The sequence below is a fragment of the Macrotis lagotis genome, chromosome 6 (assembly GCF_037893015.1).
Source record: "Macrotis lagotis isolate mMagLag1 chromosome 6, bilby.v1.9.chrom.fasta, whole genome shotgun sequence".
Lineage (NCBI taxonomy): Eukaryota > Metazoa > Chordata > Mammalia > Peramelemorphia > Peramelidae > Macrotis > Macrotis lagotis.
The window spans coordinates 93,724,731-93,751,748 of record NC_133663.1 but is presented as its reverse complement, the minus strand read 5'-3'; the positions used below and the strand labels follow the sequence as shown (position 1 = coordinate 93,751,748).

Below are 27,018 nucleotides of genomic sequence, written 5' to 3'. Positions count from 1 at the left end.
TAAATATAGTGCTAAATGCAATTATTATATGATAATTAACAAGATAGATTTAGCTCTTCTCAATAGTACTATGATCACAGATAATTCTAAAAGACTTGTGATAGAAAATACCAATCCAGAGAAAGACTATAGAGGCTAAATGCAGGCCAAAGCATACTATTTTCACTACTTAATATTTGTTTTCTGTTTAAAACCTTCTCATGGTTCTTTTCCTTTTTGTTCTGATTCTTTTTCTATATAACAACTAATATGAAAATATGTTTAACATGGTTGTATATGTATAACCTATATCAAATTACTTGCTGTCAAGGGGAAGGGGAGGTAAAGGAGGGGGAAACAAAACTGGAACTCAAAATCTTATGAAAAATGAATATTTGAATACTATCTTTAATGTTATTGGAATAATAAAAAAATGATGCTAAATAGTTTGTTCATAGTCAAGAAAAATAATAATAGCTATGGCCATAAGGAAATAATGTAATATTTCTAGGTGAATGTGGGAGCTCCTTGGCATTTGGGAAACAAGCAAGGAAATTGCAAAGATTAGAAATGTCTTGTAGAAGAAACCCTTCAGAATTAATGATGAAATCTTTTAGGTACATACCTGATATGTGAGTGCCAAGGCAATTTTAAAAGATCCAAACAAAATGCCTGAAGCTCTTAAGGTAAATGTTTATGAATATTAACAAAAAAAGCCAATGAGTCATCTCAAGAAGATCTGATCAGTCAACTGTGCACCAACTTCTGATGCGAATGACAGTAGCAAAAATCTATTTGTTCTAGTTAATATTTTAAATATAGTGTTAAAGTCTAATGACTGTTAAAGTACCTTGCTTCAAATCATCAATACAGATATAATAAAATTTTCAGAAAGGACAAAAACTTTATTTCAGACTTTCTTTCTCCCAAATATTCCTTCATAAGACCTTTTGTCAGAGCTACTTAATAAGTAGCAAAAATGACTGATTTTTTAAAATTTCCCTTACCTAATATGGCTTCATGGGTAAGAAATGAAGTATATAAAAGGACATAATATGAGAGAAGATAGAGATTTGAGTTTTAATCTTTCCTTAGACAAAATTATCTGTGCGACCCTGGGCAAGTCATTTAACCCTGTTTGCTCTCATAGGTAAAATGAGCTGGAGAAGAAAATGACAAACCATTCCAGTATCTTTGCTAAGAAAAACTCCAAATTAGATTACAAAGAGTCAGATAAGACTGAAAAACAACTAAACAACAACAGTAATTACAACTAGCCTTATGCCTAAATTTGATAGGTGAGTGTCTAGCTTCCTCAATTGTAAAAAGGGATTAGACTAATGAATTCTAGTTTCTTGTAGCTTAAAAATTTATGATGATGTAATAGGATTAAGAATGGGCAGGGATCTTAGAAGATAGTCTAATTAGGTCTGAGATCTAAGGAGGGATAAATACGTTTTCCAGTTAATTAGTAGCAGAGACAGGGTCATTTCACTGGACCAGTTCATAATCCTTCTTGTGACACAAAGCTTTGCCAGCTCTCAAATATATTCTCTTTACATCATTATGTTGTACAGAAGAAGCAAACATGAATTTAGAGACAAAATGTGAAAATGGGGTAAACTAAATGACTACATATGTGTCTTTCACTTCCTCTCTCCTTTTCCTGTTGGCTTGAGGTTTTCCTTCAGTTTCACTATTATAAGTTAAACAACAAAAACATAACCAAAAAAAAACTATATAAATAAGAAAAGATTGTAAGACAACATCCAAATATCTGAATTATTTCAAGCAACCAAAATGAAAAGAACTGAATCCCAAGGTTCTGATAAACCTGTGGGGAATGCTTGTTAAATAAATGTCAGTGGTTTCTGAAAGCTCTTGGAAAATGGAAGTGGTATTCTAAGACTGGACAATGGTAATTGTCCTGATGTACCAAAAAAAAGAAAATAAGGTAGACTCTGAAAAAAATAAACCAGTGAACTTGAATTTGACATGGTAAAATTAAGGAATATATCATCAAAGAGATAATCGTGAACATTTAGAAAGGGAAACTTATCATTCATGACCAACATTGGATTCATAAAAAAAAAAACAGGTCTTGCCAAATTAATCTTTTGTTTTATGAAGCTTCCTAGGGTATTTAATCAGGAAGAGAATGCTCTTATTTCTCTCAAGATAAATTATCTACATTCTGATGAAACATTTTATGAAGTCTTTCTTTCTTGTGCTTTCTATCCTTGTGGGCAATATGAGAGTGATGGGTTAAATGACAGTACAAGAAGATTCACTAAGCCCAGAACCAAGTTGTGGTATCTCACTGTCAATTTAGAGTGGATCTCTAGTGAGTACTCCAAAGTGCTGTCTTTGGTCCTATGCTGTTCAACATTTTTGACAATGACTTGGATGAAAGCTTAGATGTGTGCTTATTAAATTTGCAGCTGATGCAAAATAGAGAGGGAGCCATGCTACCGATGTTGGGGTCTATGATGTAAATAATTAAATTGGATGCACACTGGTTGGAAAATTCCTCCTACTTTGCCCAAGCTCATTCAGAATTCTATATTCTGGTTCTGTGCCAGATAAATATAAAAGTGCTTAGTAAATAGTTTTTGAAGATAAGAATAGTATTAGCATATATACACATCCTAGGGAAAAGGACTGACAAAAGAGCAAAATAAATAAATACAGATTGGCACCCCATGGTCAACAGAATGAATGCAAGTTTCTTACAAGCAGAGAATATTATACTTTTGTATCTGTAGTCCTGGCATCTAGAGGATAGTAAATGCTTTATAAACACATGCTGATTGGTTAAGTTACGGTTATACATCCAAACCTATAAGAACCTTGAGAATAGAAATCTTACCTTTAGGAAAGCAGAAACACCAGTCCAGGGTTCTGACCCTGGTTTAACCTTTGGTAGTCTTAGAATAGCGCATTGTACATGCATTACAAAGGAAACCAAATATACTGAAATATTCTTATAGAAGTTTTAAAAAAATCTCCTGTTAAGGAATACCTGCACTAGAGAAACCTGAGGTATCATAACTTAAGTATATTGTTCTATAAGGCCATTATCACTATCCAACATAATGATCGTGATAACATGCATATCCTAGAGACATTATAATGTCTCATGTACTTTTGGCCTTCTTGGAGCTCCATTGTTTAGAGACATGAAATTAGAACTCTAAAGCGCCGCCTTGTGTTTTTATATGTAAATCTCTGGGTTGGTTACAAGCATTTTTCAATCTAACATTCAGTCATCTAAGCTAATAGCATGAATGCTCGTCTACCAATATAATAGACATAAGCAGCAATCTCAGGAAGTCACTGACAGATAGAAACACTATCTCCTCTTATATGATCCATAAAGTATCACATGCAAATGGGCACTCAATCAATAGCAAAGGACAAGTGGTAAACAAACTTGCTGTACCTACATTTGTATCCTCGTGGCTGTGGCCATTGGTCTCGGCTAATTCCTTGGCACTTTTTAACTGCGAAGTGTAAGGAGAAACATACAACAAATAAACAAGCAGGCACATTACCGGAGAGTGTGCTACACTGATGGTTAACTCTGATTTATTTGAGGTTGCATTTTATAAGGCTTCCAAAGAGAAGAAGCAGATGGGATGTATAATTCTAATGAGTCTATCTGAAACTGGTTTGAAACCAACATGTTCTGAAGGTTGATTAGCTGGTACATACACATACACATTCACACAAACACACACAAGACCTAGACATTATTGTTTTTAATAATAACATTACTAAGTGGTTTCATAGGCGTAAAGTATAAAAAATTAGCTCTCAAGAATAATAAATAGTTTCATTTATTATTCTTATTGCTACTAATTTAAACTCTGGAATTTTTGCAAGTTGCCAGTAGCTCAATGGTGTTGTACTAATGATTGTTTTTATGATGTATTTGTTTTGGGTTGTTCAAAATACCCAAGTGTTACTGGACAGGCCCCTCCTTGGGACTATCTCAATGCACAACATTGCTTCCAGAGGTATAGGAGGAGGAGAATTTCTATTTTTTGTTGTTGTTGAGAGCAAGAACTAGGAAGATTTGGTCACTGATGCATTTAGAGAAAAGCTATTTTTCAGATGAGATTTTTAACAGTGAACATTTGGAAATACCAGTCTTCCTCCTGGAGGCTCACAAATAATCAGTTATCAAGAGTTTCCGGAAACCCTTTAATTGGCATTTCACCCTAGCCTGACTGAAAGCAGATATTTGGGTGTAGGGAAGAAGGGAGGGGTACACCATTCTTCCAGCTGTCTTCCCACATTTCCTTCTGCTTTATGCAGGTCTGTCATCTTTTATGCACAATATAAAAGCTTCATGGTAGGAGATAAATGCTCAAAGTTTAGATGAGGAAAAAAAAGAAAATGACAACATACTTGCATACATATCACTATTGTGTAAGATTTAGAACATCTGCTGTTTCTGGTTATTTATGTAATTGAACCATCCTAGTTTCCTTAAAGCAGTTCCACAGTCATAATCTGAAAGTCACACCCCTTTAACTCTGAGCAAAAGAACATGAAGGTGACTAGGGGCAGCCAGTCCCCAAAATCCACCACTGAGCCACCTAGCTGCCCCATCTTCATGGGGTCAAATGTGGGCTCAGATTCTTACTAGCTGTGAGACCCAAGTTAAATCACCTAATACTCTTTGCCTCAGTTTCCTCATCTGTCAAATGAGCTTGGACAGGAAATGGAAACTTGCTAAGAAAACCCTGAATGGGATTGTGAAGAGTCAGACAGACATGATTAAAAATGATTGAACAACAAAATTCACCTGAGAGCATATTCTAACTGTTCTTCTTACAGCATGACCAAAGTCTAACAGGTTCTCTCACCTTTACATATTCAAGAGCATATGGAGGAAAAACTGTAAGATAATCTTTAGTTTTCTTCATAGCTCAACCCAAGCATCTCCTTCTATATGAAGCTCTTCCTGATCACCTTAAATGCTTACCCTTTCCCTGAATTCATCATATTTATTCTGTAAACATATATTTTATATATATATATATGTATATATATATATATATATGTGCATACAGTCTTGTATAAACATATTATTCCCCCAATAAAGTATAGTATAAGCTCTCTTGAGGGCAGAAATTGTTTATCTCAATATTTATTCACACACATATATGTAAATATATATATATTTGTGTATATGTATATATATATATGATATTTAAAATAGGTTCCATTTTTTCATTTTTGCAAGGAGTTCCTAGATAAGGAACTCCTTCCAATGCAGATCACCATCTTTTCTTCCACCTAAGAATCTTAAAGAGCAGTGAAGGAATATTAGAACATTAAGTAATTTGCCTTGAGTCATAAGTCAGGATGTGTCAGAGGCAGGATTGGAAACCTGGTCTTCTAATGAATTCAGGTCATGTTGCCTGTACATAGGAGGCACTCAATAAATGACTGCTGATTTCTTCAGTGTGGAAAAATCCTTTCCTGCAAACCCTATCCTAAAACCCAGAAGATAATAGTCTCAGTGGCTGTATTTAAACCCAAATGTTCCTAACTTCAAACCTAGAAGCCTTAGTCCCTTAGTTATATTTAGAAAGACTCTAGCTAGGTTGCACTAGAAGTCTATGACTGTGAATGTGGTATTCCCTGTCCCACTTCCCATAATCCGATATTCCACAATTGCTTTTTCTTCCTCCTGACTCTTATTTCTCCTTTCTTCCTTTTATCCTACTCAACTTCTTCTTAATCATGTGTCTCATTCCCCGCTCCTCCAAAGGCAACTCATCCACACAACTCAATCTCACTCATATATTCCCACTACATACAATCTTATCACTCATTTCCCATTGCATGTGGACTCTGCCCTGAAGACTCTTCTTTTAGAACAGGTAAGGGGCCCTGATTCTGACTAGCTAGATTTTGACTAGCTCTCAGAAGATGGCCTTGGTTCTTCTGGCTGATACAATCATGTGTTTGTGTGTGTGTGTGTGTGTTTGGGAGTGGAGAGGGAAGAATAGTAAATGACTTGGGGGAGCTACTGTTATAATTAGGATAGGTATAGGAGAAAAAAGTCAGCAACAGCAATAACTATTCAATTCAAGGAAGGTACTGAAGTAAAGAGCAAATTCTCTATAGGGGCTAGTGCCTGTGTCAGCCTGCTTGCTGACATAGTCTTTTCAGTAAATTTTCAATCTCCAACTTGCAACTATTGCTTTAAATAGAAAAATAAATAAAATATCGTAAAATACAGTACTGTCTTCAAAGTTTCTTGAGAACAAACACCATATCTTTTTCCTGACAGATTATTCCCTTCATTAATATTATCTAAAATCATTCCTTGAGTACTTAGTGTCTACAGCAGTAAGATGAAAGGGGCTAAGAAAACTAAAGAAGTAGGCAATGAAGAAACATTTATTGATGGTGATGACTGGATCTAATAGTCATTCATCAAGTCTTTAGGAAACTGTTTATGCACTCCATTAGAGACTATACAATTTATTTGCATATTCATCTCCAGTTCATATTTTCTCCTGCCCTTTTTTAAGGTTTTTTTTTTTTTTTTTTGGCAAGGCAATGGGGTTAAGTGGCTACACAGCTAGGTAATTATTAAGTGTTGAGGCTGGATTTGAACTCAGGTAATCCTGACTCCAGGGTCAGTGCTCTATCCACTATGCCACTTAGTTGTCCCACTGCCCCACTTTTGATGAGGAAATATTTGTTTGTTTTTTTCCTTCCACATAAATACCTTTGAGGTTCTGTTGTGAACATGTTTGAAAAGACTCTTTAGTCTTCAAATTCTCAATTTGTGACTATGGGAGAGTAATAGAAACATGCTCCCAAGTGTCATTGCTGTGGAAACTTTAGTAATAGTGGTCTCTAGGATTTGCATGTACATAAAGTGTTTTTGCCTCTCAAAATCTTAGCTTCCTCACATATGTAACATGTGACTCTAAGGTGATTTCTAGCTTTAAATTTTATAACTAAGAATGACTGGGGTCTGGACCTGGAGATGTATGGTCAGTACATCATAGCACCCTGTACAGTGGGCTTCTTTGTGATTATTGATGTCATTGGTGGCCAATCTACAACTTAGATTTATGTCTTCTTGATGCCTTTTGGTTGAAAATCACCACTTTATTTGATACATAGAACAATTCTTGAATAGAATTTAAAGGCATCAACCTTATTTGTCATGGACTCTCAAATGTATAAAATGTATAAAAAATGGGGCAAACAAGTTGTCTAAGGTCATTCAGCACTTTTACCTATGGACTAAAATCAATCCTGGTCTTCTGACTTCTAGGTCAGCATTATAATCTGGAACATTATATTAGAGGTTGATTTTTGGAGGAGATTCCAGAATTATGGTAGGGAATCATTAAGCTAAGGGATATTGTGAATGAATTTTAAGAAGTCATCTGGTTATCTTTACTTAACCTATTCTAATTGGATGACTAAGTCTACCTTTTTTGAGCATCTTTAGAAAGATCTTTCTTTTGAAGAACTGATTCCAACAATCTCTAGCACAAGGATATTCTTCTAATCTAAACCATTCATGGAGCAACTGAAGCCAATTTCCATTTGTTTTGTTCTCCTAGAAATGGAAAACAGCTGGTCCTCAGACTCATCTACATAATGAACAACCTCTCACATACTTGAAGACCATTATCTACTTGTCCCTTCTCTATCTTTTCTCTAGCTATAATCTCCTTTACATATGTATGGATGTGTATAAGTAATTTCCCCTGAACATTTTCTTCAAGACTTTATTTTCCATCACTTTAATTATTTTTGAAGCTTCCATATAAGCTATGCATTTACTATTTAGGAATACTCAGGGTATCATGCCAGACCCTGAGTTTTTCTCTATATCTTCTGTTTATTCTTCCATCTAATATATCTCAGAAGTCAACACTATTCCTAAAAGTCAGAATCTACCTTGATAAATGAAGTTCAAACTTTTTAATCAAGCTGAAGAATTTGATTAACCTTTGCTATCAGGAAGGAAATAAAGATTCTATTATTATTATTATTATTATTATTATTATTATTATTATTATTATTATTATTATTACTTTCTTTTTTTAGAGTAAAGAAGTCCTACAGTTACAAAAATGGAGGAAAGGGAACCAAACCTAGCAAGAAACACATAGTAGGTATTTAATAATGTCTGCTGGATGCATTTATTGACTATCTTGTTTTGTAAAGTATAAGAAGTGATGCTAAGACTTTCAGGTATGGTTTCCAGGTCTGCTTTATACTTTGATAGGTTGTGATGAATGGATTCACTATATTTTTCAGTTCACTCTAATTCACTCACTCATATAAATCTATATCAACTATATTAAGATAAACATGATTTTTGTTTTAGTAAGTAACTTTCTTCCCCAGAAGTTTCCAATGGTTTTAAATAATCTCTCAAAAATTTCCTTGAAAATCCAGAGGTACTTAATTCAAAGATATGGTGACTCTAAAACTAATTTCATTAAATCACAACCATTCTTTAAAGAATGTTTATATGGTCACTAGACTCAGACCTGACTGGGAAAACTTTATGTCTTGAAAAAAACTAAATATCTTGAGAAAATTATCACTTTTGGTATTGTTCTTATTTGCACAATTCTCTTAAACTGAATTATGTATACATGATGAAGATGATGATGTTTGTTCCTTTGTTCTCAAAGAAGACCAAGACATCAGGGAGGTGATATCATCAAGACCAGAAAGTGAATTGGATTTGAGTGAGGGAGATTGTGCTAAATCACCAGCCTCACTTTCTGCTCCGGAGCCATCTGGATCCAGTGACCAGATATGGATCAGGATGACTAGAGATGAGCCTGGATGCAAGGCAACCAGGATTAAGTGACTTGCCCAAGGTCACACAGCTAGTAGGTGTCAAGTATTTGTGGTCAGATTTGAACTCAGGTACTCCTTACTCCATTAAAATATCTATCTATTTATCTAGCTATCTATCTACACACATATATGTGTATGTGTTTTTGTATCTATCATTCTAAATACATATACATATATATACACACTTTTGCCTTCTATAAGAAACTTTTCCCAATCCTACTTCCCTATGAGATTATTTTCAATTTATACTACATATATCTTTTTTTGTTGTTATTATGAAATTTTATTTATTTAAGGTAATGGGGTTAAGTGACTTGACTTAGATCACATAGCTAAGTAATTATTAAGTGTCTGAGGCTGTATTTGAACTCAGGTTATCCTGACTCCAGGGCCAGTGCTCTATCCACTGAACCACTTAGTTGCATCCTCTTTATATATCTTGTCTAAACATCCTTTCTTATGTTGTCTCCTTCCTCATTCTATTGAGAATTCTTTTAGGGCAGGAACTTTGCTTTCTTTGTATCTCCAATGGTATACAGTAGGAGTTTAATAAATGGTTATTACTCTTTAGAACCAACAGTTACTGTATATGATGATAATAATAATAATAATAAAAATGATGATGATGATGATGATAATGACCCTGAATTTGATAAGACCCAAAGGGTTGGGCTTGTGCTCTGCAATTTCCTTTAACCCAGTTAAGATCCATTATATCTGTGATAGGGAACAAAGATCAGAGCTGGAAATGCATGTTAAGAGCCTTCCCTGACTCCCAGCAGTTGACTCCCCTCCTCCTGTACTGGAGATGAAGGGTTCAGATTTCCCCAGACTGCTGAGTGATCCATCTTCCCCTGCTGTAAGACAATACTTTCAAATCCACTTATCAATGTCAGGCCACACTTTAGTATCAAAGAAGGCCCGAATGGAATGATCAGATTTACTGACTTTATAGAAAAGGTTTGCTTCTCACTGTGGTTTGATAAGTGTCCTGATACACAGGGGATTTTTTTTTTAATGTCACCATGAATCAGTCCTTTGTATACATGTGTCTACAGAAATACCATAGGCTATGCTAAACTCATTTTCCTCACAATTAAGCTTAAAAGGAAACAACTGATTACTCTGAAATATGTTTGCTTTCCCAATATTTTTTTAAAACTTTATCAAAATTCATTTGTCTTCTGGGAGAAAACCTTCACACATCACTGGTGTGTGTCACCTATTGAGGTACTGAATCGAGGACAAAGGCAGCAGGCCCTAGGATTACAAATTCTACCCACCCAAGACAGGAGGGGGGGCTGACAAGGTATAAGCAAATTATACTGTAGATTAACTTCTGCCAATATTTATATGGGAAGCACGAGGGAGACACACTTTGTGTGTCTGAATTAATGGGTAAATTAGAATTGTCCCATTTATTTAACAGCTTACTTGTTCTTGTAGAACTTTCAATAATGCTTGTGTGTGACTTTGTTCTTCTTTTGCTTGCTCCAGTTCAGACTTTTTGTTTTTCAGTTCTTCTTGAATGGTCAATAATTGCTGTGAATATAAAGGACATTTATGATTAGGGAGTCTGGAGGCCAGGGATTTTTCAAATAGTCACAACATCCACTTAATCATTAGAGAATGATTCTCTATTTTCTGTGTATTTTCCCCTCCACCACAGAGCTCTAGGAGGGCTGCATTTCTTAATACATGGCTAAGTTATTTGTTATATTAAAGCCCCAAACTCTAGGGTACTATATCTTCCATGGAGGAACTGTCATATCCTTTTTAACAAATTCTTACTTGTAGAAACATACTCTGTAGTTTTTAAAGACCAAGGCAGATGCTGGCAGTCATAAATGATTTTAAAAGCACAGACCTTTAATATAATTAGTCATTGACCTAAAGACATTCCATTCTCTGTAAAATTATATTCTGTGAAGCTACCATACCAAGTGGCTGGGAATGGTAAAGATCCTTCTTTTGACTCTGTTTTGACGGTGATGTCTTATATTAGATCTACAGGACTGAAGTCCAACACCAATCAATAGATCAACCAAGAAAACTGCTGATACAAGCCATCATAACACTAAGATTTAACCCACTTGGCTATTTTTAAGTATTTCTGGGACTGAGGATATTTGTAAACTCTGGAATCCTCCTCCCCTTCTGAATGTAACTCATGTTCAGGCAGACCAACTGTAGTGGCCTGTAACTAAGGAGATCTTGTCTCTGTTTCATTTGGGATCCTAAAACTAGGACCATAGAGGGCATCCAGTTCAACTTTTTCATTCTAAAGGTAATAAAACTGAGACTTAAGGATGCTATATGATTAATCCAGGGTCGTACACTGCCAAAGATGAAATCTGAAACCAGCTCTTCTGATGCCACTATATTCTTCCCACTATACTGTGCTGACTCCCACTTTGAACATGGTTATATATATTAATATATATATAGGCTAAGAAAAACAAAATCTCTTCATGAGCTTTAAGTCTCTTGGAAAACAATTTTGTCTTTAATGTGATAATTGTCTTTCATTGCTGAAGAAGACCATGAATTGGAGAGGCGATGCTATAACATGCATGTGAATTGGATTTGAGTGAGGGGGTCCTGTGCTAAGGCACCATCTTCCCTTTCTCCTTTGGAGGCATCTGAATCCAGTGACCAGATATGAATCAGGATGACTGGAGACAGCCCTGGATGAGAGGCAATCAGGGTTAAGTGATTTGGCCAAAGTTATACAGTTATTAAGTATCTGAGACCAAACTTGAATTCAGTCATCCTGTCTTCAGGTCCAGTGCTCTCTCCCCATTGTGCCATCTAGCTGTCTTATGTTTAACTTGACTGTATATGTATAACCTCTATTGGAGTATTCTCTATCTTGGAGGAATGGGGAAGGAAGGGAGGGAAAAATTGAGGAACTCAAAATCTTACAAAAAATGAATGTTGAAAATCATCTTTACATGCAATTGAAAGAAAAAAGAAAATTTCTTTTGAAAACAAAGGATGAATGGTTTGAAAAGAATATCTTTTGTGTTTATCCATCAGCAACCCCCACATTAATGTGTAACATTCATGACATGAAGTTAGCTACCTCAGGTATCAAGGAGGTTTCTTCAGTGATGAAATGTGATTGCAGTCACGTGGCAAAGCTTTAGTTGGCAAGGCTTGAATGATCATGGACACTGAATTTTTGATATTGAAAACAACCAACTGGAGGGTTGCTAAGAAACTTTCAAAAATTTATCAGGTCAGAAAAAAAAAGACATCCAAAAGTAATGCCAAAATCAAGTCCCACGTATGTGAATTTTTTGCACATGCAGTTTGGCATTAGTTAGACATTTATGATCCTGCATTTTTAGCCCCAGTAACAACATTTTCCTTTGCATGTATATTTTCTTTTAAGAATTTCTCACATGAGGGGGTGGCTAGGTGGTGTAGTGGATAAAGCACCGGCCCTGGAGTCGGGAGTACCTGGGTTCAAATCTGGTCTCAGATACTTAATAATTACCTAGCTGTGTGGCCTTGGGCAAGCCACTTAACCCTGTTTGCCTTGCAAAAACCTAAAAAAAAAAAACCAAACAAAAAAAAGAATTCCTCACATTAGTGGATAGAGCACCAACCCTAGAGTCAGGAGGATCTGAGTTCAAATCTGACCTCAGACACTTAATTACCTATCTTTGTGATCTTAGGCAAATCACTTACCCCATTGCCTTGCAAAAACTAAAGAAAGAAAAAGAATTTCTCACATTATAATCACAGATTTGGTGATATTCCATCAGTTCATATGTTCACATGAAAATTCATATGAATTAAAGTACAGAAAGTACAGTTAAAGTACAGAAAATAAAAAGTTTATCTAGTACTTTGACACTGAGACAAGAGTCAACAAATAATGAATGGCTAACCAATGTTTCCTTTCTTCTATTTTTATCATGGTTCCCAGAACCATTCTGAAGGTGTTTGAATACCTGGGTTAGCAAATACAAGATAGGTTTTCAGTTCACTGAACCCTTAAAAAATAGGGTTCAAATCCATGTCAAAAAATTAACTAAATGAAGGGTGAGAAAATTGTATCTTCAAGCTGAGCATCCTTGAATCTAATGGAAAATGACGTACAATGAAAGCTTATCAAGAATGGGTGTTTCTTACAAGGTAATCTTATTCACAGTGCTTAGCACAAGGTCAGACACAAAGCAGGTTCTCAAAAATACTTATTGATTGACTGAATTCATAAAAATTTGATGGCCTGATTACTGTCTAGAAGATTTATTTTTTTAAAAATTCCTTTAAAAAAAAGTCCCTGTAAATGCAGAAATACAAGAGGTTCAGGGATTGAATACAGCAGGAATCTGTGATTGGCTCAGCATGGGGAATGTTAGGTATGAGAATTCCTTCTACTCCTTCATAAGTCAGATGGTCTTACTCAAAGATCACAGAGAGAATAAGTGATTTATCCAGAAATACAAAGCTAATATAAGCCCAGGTTTTTCTGACTACAAGCCTACAACTCTATTAACTATGCAAGACTACCTCTACCTTGGTACCAGTGGATGCATATTATATAGTTTAGAAACAAAGTGGGTTCAGATCCTACTATTGTTATTTACTACTTGAGTAACTTAAAGGCAAGCCTGTAAAATGAGAAGTCGTTTTAGTCTCTGAGGGTCTGTTTAATTTTAAACTTGTGACCCTGACAACTCCCAGTAAATTTAGGAAGTTGATGAATTTTAACTTTATGACCTCAGTCATAAATGGCTTCCAAGTTATGTATGACAAATGTATGGTATGATTCACTCATCACAGGTTTTCAACATGATGGAGTTTTGAAATGCCACACTGGAATATTTGTGAACACATTCCAGGCATGGTATAGTTTATTTTCTTACTGCTTCCTGGATCCTCTCCTGGATCCTTCACAAGTCCTATGGGTGAATATCTTGCTTGTAAAGTTCACCAGTGGTGATTTGAGAACTTAGAAGGGATTCATTCTCAAGGATCATCTTGGTTGATTCCTTTTAGTGTTACCTAAATAATACTTCATTATTATCCACCAATTCAAGGTTTACAAAATATTTTCTTTGAAATGACCTTTGAGTAATGCAAGTATCTCCACCATTTTACACATCAGAATGGAGGTTTAGAGAAGCCTTGGCCAATAAAGTCCATACTACCTTTGGTCTGCCTATTACATCATGCTTAACATCCTTTATCTAGGTCTATCAATTCAATTATGTCATTGCTTAGATAGTGGCTCAAGGATAGATGGGATGACTTCAGTGTTATTACAATGATGTCAGTGCTAGACAGCATATTTATGGCCAGTTCCCCAAATGGTGGCAAATACAAGGTCTATTTGAAGGTCAAATGAAGTAAGGGAGTCTTGGGAATGACACAGTGGATGTTTACCTCCAGAGGCTTCCTTTATTGGAGATGCATACCTGGATATAAATCCTGCATTTTCCTAATACTCTAGGGGATTGATCCAAAATCTAGAAAGGAAAGTAAAAACACCACCCAGAAGCACATAATTTGGTGACTGCTATTTCTATAAACATGAATGCACATGAATACTATCAAAGGAAGATGGCTATTCATTGAAAATCTTTGTTTTTTTTTTCTTTTTTAACCTAGAAAAAAGGTCATGAAAATCTATTCAGTTAGTGTTTTATCATCTCTTTCCTGTTCCCCACCCACAAAAGGAGCAATACTATTAATGATTTAAAAAATAGCTACCATCTGGAATGTCTCTGTATTCAATATCATTAATGACTGCTAATTTATTTCTATAGCAAAAGCTCATGAATCTAGTATTTGTCTATGCCAAATATGGTATGAGTCAAGCAGCTGCAATTTTCTATTCATCTGGATGACCTAGGACAACAGTAGAATAATCTAAACCTGCTTAATTGAAAGTCACCATCTTTGGCTCCTTGCATTTGAAATATATGAAGCTTTATAGTTTGTGGGAATTTTCTGCAGAAGGAGGTGAGGTTGAATTTTCAGGTATTAGAATGCTCCAGATGACAAAAGTTCATGTTCAGGGAGAGAAATGAGAACTTAGTTAGGATGACTGCCTTGCTGTATTGGCTGACTGCAGTGTGATTTCAATTTAACATTTGAGAATACAGCCTTAAACAGATGCAACATTACATTTTGGGTGGTTTCAAATGAGTGGGTACCAATTAGATAATTATCCAGATGTCAATCAAGATGTGAACACTCTGGTGGTCAATAAACAGGTAAATAAAATAGCAGACCTGACATAGCATGATTTTTCCAGGCCATAGACTTAATGGGAGCATTCTGTAATGTTCTTTGGGGAGACAGAGTCAGATGGGTAATGGGCCTTTTTCTTTTATGAATGCAAAATGCACTGCTTGTGCAATTTGAGAGTTTAGTGGGAAATGGTTTTTTTTTCCAGTTTTTCCAGATGGGAAAGGTTAAGTAACCCAACCTAGGTCACTCTCTCAGGAAGTGACCATCACCTCCACCATGCAAATTTCCTGATTCTACTTTTAATTAGTGCCCTAAGCAACCCTAAACAACTGCACTGTCAGTTCGAAATGGAAATCAGAGCATTCCAAGCTCAAGGTCCTTGGAGCAACATCATCTACCTGGGTATCCATCATTTTCAGTGACTAGCCAGGCTACTTGAAACATGCTTTTCGTGTATACATTGTGAACCGTGTGGGAGATTTCACTTTCCTGGGAGAATGACAACTCCTTCATTTTCCTTTTATTTCATATTTTCACTCTCAACACTGTGTTACCAGGGTGAGGTTTTATCTATCCAACAGATTAAAGAGGGTTACATTTCATGAAGGTTATAAACAGCAGTGCAAATTCTCACTTTGCAGACTATATCAGCTATATTTCTTTACAAAGAAATATGCCCATAAAGGTGAGGCTAAGATAGGAGGAGATGGGATTTTATTCATATTTTCTCTCTGCCTTTATTTAAGTATTTATTGTTAAATAGAAATGAGTTAATCAAAGAGGTCCAAGAAAGAATCCTTTCTCTTGAGAAACTTAAATTTGAGTTGAGGATATTGATATTAACTCTTCATGGTATTTATTTATTTCTTCAAAGTTTTTAATAAAGCTCTAAGGGCTGTACAAAGTCATTGCAATAGCCAGAGGTGTCTAGTTTATTCTGGGAAACACATATACTTTTAGAACTGACTACAAAGAAATATATTACATGACATGACAATATAAAATTAAATATACTAGTCTAGAGAACTAAAATGAAAGACAACTAGTTGGTATCATAGATGAGCATAGCTGGACCTGAAATCAGAAAGAGTTTAGTTCAAATTTGACCTCAAACAACATTTGGATGAGGCTGGGTAAGTCACTTAACCTGTTTGCCTCAGTTTATTCTACTGTAAAATGGAGATAATAAAAGAACCTAAAGGTTTATTGTAAAGATTAAATATTTGTAAAGAGTTTTAACACAATGACTAGCATATAATGTCTAGCAGAAGTGTCCAGGAACAATTAGAAGCTTATTCTTTTATTAAATATATTTTATCCTAAGTGGTTTCACTCACTGAACAAGCATTTATTAAGTATTTCGATATTCTAGGAATTTTGGTAGGCACTGAGACACAAAAACAAGCAACATAAAAGTTGCTTTCCTCAAGGAGCTTATATTCTTTTGGTAATAAGAAAATAATATCCATAAATAAGCAAATAGAAAAGATGATAAAAGTAAATGCAAAATGTTAGGAACAATAAAGGACTACTGAGGAGGAACAGCAGTTCCAGATTACAAAATTATATTATGAAGCAGGAATCATCAAAACCATCTGATGCCAGTGGAAAAAAAAAAGATAAAAATAGATCACTGAAATAGACTAGACAGGGGAGAATCAGAAATAATGAATTCAATATGTTTGATGAATCTAAAAATAAAAATTACCTAGAAAGAACTCTTTATTTGATAAGAACAGCAGGAAAAACTAGAAAGCAGTTCAACAGAAAATAGGCTTAGATCAACATCTTACACTATATACTTTAATGGATTCAAAATCATAATGTGAATCTCATAATTTTCACAACTATGAGTGGGGCTGAATCCTTAAACAAGGGAGAGAAGCAATTATAAAGGATAATGCAGAGAGTTGTGATTACCTGAAATTGAGAAACTTTTGCAAAATGAAATGAACAGATCTAGGATAAGAAATTGGTTGATTAGGGAAAAATAAGATTAAAAGTTGAAATGCAAGATGTGTGTGTGTATGTGTGTATAGACAACTAACTGAAATATATAAGACAAAAAGTTGTTCCCTAATAGAGGAGTAATCAAAGATCATGAACAAATAATTCTCAAAAAAAGAACTGCCAACTATACAAAACTATTGTAAGAGAATGTCCCAAATTATTAAAAGTAAAAACAATGCAATATGAATCAAAAACAACCTTGAGGTTTAATGTTTCCCCCAACACACAGACAAAGTTGGCAAAAACCAGGAGTAGTTAATATTGAAGGAGTTATGGAAAGAGAGGCATACTAATTTATGGAGTTATAAATTAGTGCAACTATTTGGCAAAACATTATAGAATTATACAAATAAATGGTCATACCCTTTAACCTGGACTTTCTACTACACCTAGGATGTAGTATGTCAAGTATGTCAAAAAAGAAAGGTTCCATAAATACCATTATATTTACACCATTACTATAAATACCATTATATTTACAGCATTACTATTCATTTAGGAAAAAAGTAGAAAATGTAGATGCCTACTGAATGGGGAATGGTTAAACAAATTATGATATATGCTGTACAGAAAAGAGATTATTGTGCTGTAAGAAAAAAAACAAGCAAATTAATACAGAGACCATGGAAATCCATATGGACTTATGATGTGAAGTAAAGTAAGCAGATCCAGGAAAAACGATGTACACCATGACTATAAATGTAAATGGAAAGAACAACTACTACAAAACAATAAAAAAGAAAGCTACAAATTTAGAAAGAACAAATTTGACCCTAAAGAAGAAATATAGAAAGATATCTTCTTTTTCTCCTTGTTTTTGCAAAAGTTGAGGTCCATAGATGTAGAATATGGCAAATAATATTAGTTTTTTCATATTATTATTTTTACTGATGCTTTTTCTTTCTTAAAAAACAACAAAAAACAGGGTGGCTAGGTAACACAGTGTATAGAGCACTGGCCCTGGAGTCAGGAGTACCTGAGTTCAAATCCAACCTCAGACACTTAATAATTACCTAGCTGTGTGGCCTTGGACAAGCCACTTAAAACAACAAAAAACTTCTTTGTTATAAGGAATGAGACTCTGGGAAAATAAGGGGGAGAGGGCACAAAAAGGGAAATCTTAAGTATTAAAAAACATATCAATAAAAATCTACTACAAATAAGAACCTTGTTTATAGGACATGATATGAGAACTGAGTTTTGAAGGAGGTGGGTGTTCTAAGAGTCAAGGTGAGAAGGAAAGTCTGAAGTTAGATTGTGGTGAGTTTCAAATGCCATCCAGAAGAGATTGTTTTCTAGTCTAGAGGCAATGGGGAGCCTTTGTGGTTTCCTGAACAGGAGAGAAACATGTTAAGCAGCTGCACCAATTTTACTTCCTCCTTTTGTCCACTTTATCAAAACATGTTCTTCATACTACATCCCTCCGAAGTCTTTCACACAAACTCATGTGTGTGTACCCTCTATTTTCTTTTTATTCTTGGTGAGATCTTCCTTTCACATTTCTTTAATCTTCTTAAAACTAGAAGAGACCAGCTTTCCTCTAGTCTAGCTTATCTACAAATGAGGAAACTGAGACCTAGGAAACTTAAATCATTTTTCCAAGGGCATATAACTAATTAAAGGTAGAACTAAACTAAAATCCCAGGTCTTTCTAACTCTCAGTTGCATGCTCTGACAAGATGATGTGTAACAATAAACAGGAACTATTCACACTTTAGTGAATATGAAGGAAGCATAGTTGACTTGCTATACTAACCAAGGGATAAGAAAGTGATGAACTCATGTGATTACAACCTATGGGACAGAGTATCATCAAAGAAATAGAACTATTTGGAAACTGCTTAATAAACCCCCAGAGACCTTGGAATATAGGGGCAAAGTTTCAACTGTTTCAGGGTAATCATTATTTGACTTTTAAAAATTCCATTTTTTCTCTCTGGAAAGCATTATAATTTGAATGTTGAGTTGAACTGATCTGAAACTGTTCATCCCAGGATCATAGAATTATATGGCTAGAGATGGAAGGAAATTTTATGTTAGTCATCTAGTCTAACCCCTCCTCAATAAGGAAACTTACCCCAAAAGTTTAAATACCGTCAATGGTGGGGACCAATGGGTTTTGGACTAGGGTCTGAATCCAGCCCTTCCTACTCTAGTTCTAGCATTTTTTTATCTTTATAAATTTTATTTTAACTTTATGAATAAAACAAGCATTTTCATCATGTAGTACAATAAAAAGACATTGTACACAAAGTGGCAAATCTGCTATGTACAACTTGCTGTTCATTTCAAATAAACAATAAAATTATCATGCAAATTCTTTTCATTTCTTCCCTTCCTCCCCAGAGATGACTATCATTAGCTCCAGATGGGTATATCTCTCTATCTTCTATATCTATATCTATCATATAGATATATATATACATAAATATGTATTAATATGTATGATTTTACATTTACATATGTAAAATTATTCTATATATATTTTTATTTATCTAGCATTCTTTCTAGTGACTGTTTGGAACCTAGATGTACTGAAAATTATAAACACTTTCAAAGGGGATGGGCAATGGGGATGAATAATTGCTTTGTTTTAAGACATCATAGAATAATACTTTCACTGGAGGTCTACTCCAATGCTTCATCTTATCACTGAGGAAACTCTTAGTTCTCTAAGATGATGTCAATGGGTAGCAAAATCTGGCTGTTCTAACAAGTTAGAAAGGTTTTGTATGTGACCCTGGTGACAAAATGATTGGATGCTTGTCATTGGAGAAGGAGCCTTGATTAATTCTGAGAGATTCAGCAGGTTGAACCACTAGGGGGTAAATTTTTTAGCCACTGTAAATGTTGAAAAGCATGGCAAAGGATGCATCTACAGTGATGAAATCAGGTCTGCTACAAATCTAGTTGTATGTTATAGTGATGAAGCCTCTGGTACCACTGTATTGATCCTGGTGCTTTGTTCTCTGAGCCAATGCAATGCTGCCCCCCCCCCCCCATATACAGGGGCCCTCTAGGGAAAAGCTGTCTCTGTGGGGGAACTAGACCATTCAGATAACTGATAATAAGAACACTGGATAACAAAAATGAAATTGTATTTAGAGACTAATATCCTATTATCCTGGGCTATACATATTTAATTTCTTTGATCTTTCTTCCTAAATCAATTCTTCCAGGCTTTTAATCTCATCAATAGTTTTTTTTTCTGATATTGAGTTTTAAATGCCAATCTCATCTCCAGGCAGAAAGGCAATCTTCTCCCTCTGATGGAATTCATCTTTACTTACAGCAAGGGAAAAAAATGTAGAATACTTCCAGTACTACTTCCACAGTTTCAAGAATTTCATTTTCTGCTATTTGGATCTCTTTATAGGTATCTCAAAAGTTCACCTTGTATCTTACGTGATGGACTGTTCTGTGCTATATTCTCAACTCCTCTAGATGGGGACAGCTGAGGTATCAAACTTTAACAATACATTTTAGAGCACTGAAAATAATTTGTCAAGAACTTACTGATACCAATGCTAATAGTTTTGATATTAAGGAAATTTGTTCAATTAAGAGTAAAATGATATAAAACTCATTAAAGACAGAGAGAATAAGGGAAAGACAAGAGGGAGAAAGGGGGGAGAGTGGAGAGACAGAGACAGAGAAGAGAGAAACAGAGCTATAGACAGACATTGATTGATTGGTTGATTGACTGAATGAGGACTTTACTAGGCTCCTAAAGATTGCTAAAACTCAACTGAGTGATCCTTGTTACATTCACATGTGAGAAACCTCAGTGCCAAATCCAACAAGGTGAAAGAGAGAAGGAAAAAGAGGTGAGCACTGATTGAATTGTCTCTCCTTGACAGAGGAGTCAAGAGCTGAAGATCCAAGAGGTCCTGCCACTGATGTTCCTAAAGCACAGGTTAAACCATGCCACTCTGCAACTCAAGAACCTCCAGTAGCTCCTTATTGCCTCCAGTCTATAAAATACATTCTCCTGTTTTTTCTTCAAAATCTGACTCCAGCCTACTTTTATGATTGTACATTCAGTCAAATGAGCATGTTTATACATTCTATATCACTTTGAATAGGTTGGGTCCCCCAGGTCTGGAAAACACTCTCTTTTCTCTTTTAGAATTCCTACCTTCCTTCAAGGTCTAGTTCACATTAAATCTCCTATACAAAACTTTTCCAGAGTTTACTAGTGTTTCCTCTCCCAATGGCTTCACAATTAGAATCATAGATTTAAAGCTGGAAGGGTCCTTAGAGGTCATCAAATCTAAAACTTTCATTTTAAATGAAAACCAAAACAAAACAGAACAGTGATTTGTTCAAGATCACATAGGAAGCAAGTGGCAGAACTGAGAGTTGAACTCAGATCCAATGACTTCCAGGGCTGCTGGGTCTGGATGAGTCAAATTTGGCACTCAGTAGCTGTATGACCTTGTGCAAGTCACTTAATCCTCTTTGTTTCAGTCTCCTCATCTATAAAAAGAGTGGAAGGAAAGGGCAAATCAAGCCTATATTTTGCCAAGAAAACCCCCAAATGGGGTCATGAAAAGTCAAATACAACAGAAAATTACTGTATCTGTGTAATGTTTTTCCCCCAAAGAGAATGTCAGTTCTCCTGATGTTCTGTTTTCTGATTTTTATACCCTAGAGTCTAGTAGAGGGTCTGACACATGCTTAGTAAATGTATTTCCAAAAAGAAAGAAAGAACTCAAGGGCCATCACAGAATTTCTGGTCTACTTGGGCCACATATGATTATTTTCCTTCCTACTAGACTTTCTAACCCATTTGTCAGACATCAGAGACTCTGGAGGCAATGCCATGCCTTCTATCATCCAAGCTCTTAGCTCGAAAGGTTAATGGCAATGCCAGTCCTTTATAAAAGGGCTACTCAAGTTTCTGCTATAGCAAGAGACAACTTTCTCAGTGTAGCTCCTCCCCGTAGCTGACTTTTCTGACACTTATTGTTATGGCTGAAGCTGAAAGAAGGGAGTAACTTGTTGTCCCTTGGTAATTAAGAAATTACTTAAGGTGACTTAAGGGATCAGATGCTGAGCAAAGGGAGCAGAAGCAAGAGAATAATGAACACACCACCAACAACATTATGAGATGAATAACTTTGATGGAAGCAACTCCTCTTGGCAGTCCAGAGAGCTAGGACAACTGTATTTAACTGGCTATAGACTGTATTACGCTCATCCAGAGCAAGAAAAACAAGACCTACAGAAAAAATACCAAAACCCTTCCAAATCTGATGAATACTTTATAAAGATTATCTCTTATGCATCTCTTTCCCTTAATCCTAATTGCTCACCCCCAAAATTACCAATTTGTAAACATATTTGTCAAAATATGCCTGTAAAATGCTAACTTGACTGTTCCCTGTTGAGGGGAGGGGGGTGGGAAGGAAGTATGGAGGGAAATTTTCTAACTTGGAAACATGCATGTGCTTATGGCTAACATAAATAAATAAATAAATACATAAATTGACAACAACAACAACAAAAAAAGAAATCACTAAGGATGGCTGAGTGTGCAGGCTCCTAAGAGTCATTTGACTTTACTAGTGATTTTTTGCTTTATCTTCTTGCCTGGGACAATTGAGGGAATATAAAATATTATTTTAAGAGAAGTGGTAAGATTTTTTTTAGGTTTTTTTTTTTTGCAAGGCAAATGGGGTTAAGTGGCTTGCCCAAGGCCACACAGCTAGGTAATTATTAAGTGTCTGAGACCAGATTTGAACCCAGGTACTCCTGACTCCAGGGCCGGTGCTTTATCCACTACACCACCTAGCCGTCCCAGAAGTGGTAAGATTGATGGACCATACACAGATAATCATTTTCCCAAAAAAAACCTCACTGTAAGCACAATTTAACATCTTTTATTCAGGAGGCATTTAGGGTGTTTTAATATCTCAAAGCCTTCATTATGGTCATAAGACATCTGGACCTTAGAAATCACCCATTTCAATGTCCTTATTTTACAGGTGAATAAACTGAGGGCCCTGGAGTTTATATAGGCAATTATTTTGAAGGTCGCGAGAAGAAAATGATAGGACTAAGGTTGTAATCTATGTTCTCTGGCTCTAAATCCATAGAGCATTGCTATATCATATTGTTTTATCTTTTTATTCGAAAGGATTAAAATGGTAGGTAATAGAAAACTGGAGAGACTTTTACCATGTGCCCCACCCCCACCCCAAGCCAATTGCCCTCATTTTCCATTTCAATGGATGTGTCAACATCCATTGTGTCACTTTTTCTTTATTTAAAAATTCTTCAGTATTAATGAATAATTCTGGGTATCTGCATGCTATTTATAGTTGACAGTTTTGCAACCAACACCATACTCTCAAGATGCTCCTACAGCATTGCTAGAGGGAGAAAATGAACATGACAAGTGGTGTAGATCCGAGAAACCCAACTATAGGCAGAGTTCAAAGATTCAGAAAAAGATGGACAGGTTACCAACATACTGTGGAACTTGGAGGTTCAATTTCCTCATCTGTAAAAATAAAAAATGAATCATATCATTCCTGTCAAAAGTCTCCCTCATGAGTATCTCATAAAGAATAATTTATAGATGACTGCAAAGCAATGGTCTGATTTTCTTCTGGAATGGTAAACAGAGATATGACTAATCCCAGGAGTGGCCATGAGGAATTCATGGGTCTGGATTGTACTCTGTCACTAACTCACTGTAGGACGATGAGTAAGCCATTATACTGTATCCTAAAGTTTAGTTTGGTTATGTATCTCAGTGTGATTGAGCAAGGACATGCAATAAATATTTTGAGCTTTTTGAATGATAAAAGGGACCACATAAAATGAAAATGATATCATTATCCTCTTTGAGTAGAGGAAAAGGCTAAGACTGAGCAAGGTCAAATGATTTGGCCAATGCTGAATAGGCTGTCAGAGTTTAGATTCAAATTCAGAGCACTTAATGCTTAAGCCTCCATGGTCATGTTGTCCCTATGGTCCTTCATCAAATTTTTAAATGACATAACAGTGTTTATAGCTGGGTCAATTGGACTAAATCAATCCATGAATTTGAGAGAGAGAGAGAGAGAGAGAGAGAGAGAGAGAGAGAGAGAGAGAGAGAGAGAGAGACAAGACTGAGAAGCAGAGACAGAGATGGGTACCAGAGAGAGACACAGAGAGACACAGAGACAGAAAGACAGAGACACACACAGACACAGAGAAAGACACACACAGACAGAGAAAGACAGAAACAGACAGAGAAAAAGAGAGGGCTGTGTGATGGTCAGATGATTATATATTGTGCTAATTACATTCACTCCACTGTCTAAGCTGGCAACTCCTTCAAAAACAGTAATCCAATTTGTCTGGAATACTTTATCTTTATTTTCTTAATTTTTTTCTTTTATACAACATGGTCACCAGCCCAGCCTCTGGGCACATATAATTCTGTTAATATAGAAATGTAGAATGTTAACATGAGAGTACATTCCCCAGCCAGGTCAGCCCATTTACTTCAATCAAACAAGAACCTGATTGAACAGATGTGTCTTGTATTGTTCCCTGAAGACCACAAATATTATTCTCTCTTCTCAATGGTTATGACTCAGTTATCATAGAACATTGTAGTTAGCAAGCTTTTTATCAACGAATGATTGACTAATTCTGCACAATCTAGTAAGGATGTAGAGCTATCCTTGGTCATTTGTGGAAAATATATTTGGCTCAGTTCAGGTCAGGAACTTTATACCCACACCACAAACCCATTACATCTGGCCTCATCAACACCGAGCTTTTAAGACACAGGGCTCTCTTGATTACAGTTCCAAGAAAGCAGCTATGGATATAGAAAATGCTATGTCTGTTGGATTACATTAGTGGAAAAGCAGAAATATCAAGTGAATCAAAACCCTGAGTAATGTGAGGATTAACCAGTTAATCTGAATATTAATTATCAGTCAGATTAATGGTTAGTTTTGTGAAAATAAAGAGAAAAATATGAATCCATTAACCGAGTTTAGAAGGGTATTATGCACACTTTTTTGAATATTTTCCCCAATTATATGTAAAAGCAATTTTTAACATAGAATGCACACTTTTGGAATCTCATTAAAGGTGAATTTTTATTGGAGCTAATACAATGTTGACAAGTTTCTAAATTTCTAAATTGATCTGTGAATGATTCTAAAACTGAGTATGCACCTGGAGGTTTTTTTTTTTTTGCGGGCGGGGGGGGGGGGGGGGGCGCTTGGAACTGGAACAAGCACCAGAAGTCCCTTGCCATATTCAATGATTGGTAGTCCCTATTGGAACTGAGCCATAGTTGGCAGGTTCTAAAACATGCTAATTAGTTTTAAGTAAATCTATTAATTAATAAGTCAATAAGCACCCATTAAGTGCCTACTATTTATCAGGCCTGGCCTGGGGAAGGTTACAATGAACATAAAGAAAGGATGTAAAAGTTCTGGACTTCAAAGTAAAGAACTTAACAGTCTTATTGAGGATTCCTTTTCCAGTGGATTGTTCTGCAAAGCTTAAAACCACTCTTAGATGTCATATGCTGTCCTTGGATTCTTCTAAACATTCAAGGACACACTGATTTTCTAACCTATAATGGATGGCCAAGGACTGCTACTGGAAAAAATAGATTCTCTAAGGAGCCTGCCTGTGGCTAAATGCAGGGGATCCTATCACAGTCTCGAGTTGGCAGTTTTCCTGAAAGTGACTAAAGCCAATTTAAGAAGAAAAAAGAAAAATAAACGTGATCAAAACCATATTGAAAAGGGCATTAGAAGAGCTTACACCTCTATCTCTGGAGGTGAAACCTATTTCTTAACAAAATGTATGTAGGTGTATGCATATATACATATAAATGATAACTATAAATACACATACCTATATATATATATATGTGTGTGTGTGTGTGTGTGTGTGTGTGTGTACATATATATAAAAATAAACATACATATAGCAACACCCCATCTTGCATAAATCCAGAAAGTGCAAAAAGAAAATTATTTTTCAAACTAATCTCTGTCACTGGAACCTTAAATATAGGAAACAGTATAGAAGTCAGTTGAATTACTCAGTCACTACAAAGAATGGTGTCAGCATGACCAGAAATGCTAATAAGTTTATTGTTAAAAAAAATAAGCAAACAAAAAGCAAATATAAACAAAATAAAATCCACCAAACTCCTGAAAGTTTTAAAATTCAGAGAAATTTGACTTGTATTTTTATACTTAATACCAACCTCAGTACATCTCATGATGGAATACACGCCAAACTCTTAATAATTTTTCCCAGGAGCAGTAAATGAAGGCATTTAAACATTATATATGAGAGACTAACTAGTGACTTTTTAAATGAAAATTTCTGCCAAAGTACATTTGCTAAAATCAGTTAAAAGCCCAGCTTCCAAACATTAGCATCTTGAAGAAAAAAACCATATTTGACGTTTGGTTTCCCAAGCTCACATTCTAGGGACATTACGAAATGCCAGTATCTATACTGATGATGGAATTCTTTAAAAGAAAAAGAATAAGGGAAATATTTTTATGCCCCTCCCTCAGTGTTTTTTTTGGGGGGAGGTTGATAATCTTTTCCAATTATCTCTTTTTATTCTATGGAGGAAACATTTTAGCAGAAAGAAGTAGGCATACTAAGCTGTATTTTGATCATCTGCTACTATTAGTAATACTATCATAATTCTTTTTTAAAAAAAGGATGAGAACAAAGAAAAGAATCAATCTCTTTGTTTTTTGGGGAAATTTAACCCAGCTATGGATGTAATATTTTGCATTTGAAATGATGAAGAGGTTATCTACAACAAACACATATGAATATATGTAGATATGTATATAGGCAACACATATCTACATGCATACATGTGTAAAATACATGTGTGCACACATTTTTTGGAGCCATGATGGAAAGAATTGGGAATCACAGGTTCAAATTCTAGCTCTC

At 35.4% G+C, this 27,018-nt stretch overlaps 1 protein-coding gene across 3 annotated transcripts in view; it reads right to left on the bottom strand.

Moving 5' to 3' along the window:
• Positions 1-27,018, bottom strand: part of ENOX1 (ecto-NOX disulfide-thiol exchanger 1) — a 310,832-nt gene that overhangs the window by 58,470 nt on the left and 225,344 nt on the right. For 2 of the 3 annotated variants that reach the window (XM_074191718.1, XM_074191717.1), the window contains exons 11-12: positions 10,279-10,386; positions 3,426-3,482 (exon numbers count right to left, since the gene is read on the bottom strand). In XM_074191718.1, coding sequence (XP_074047819.1) covers positions 3,426-3,482; positions 10,279-10,386 — 165 coding nt within the window. The remainder of the gene's footprint in view (positions 1-3,425; positions 3,483-10,278; positions 10,387-27,018) is intronic. The other variant, XM_074191720.1, reaches the window with a different exon arrangement.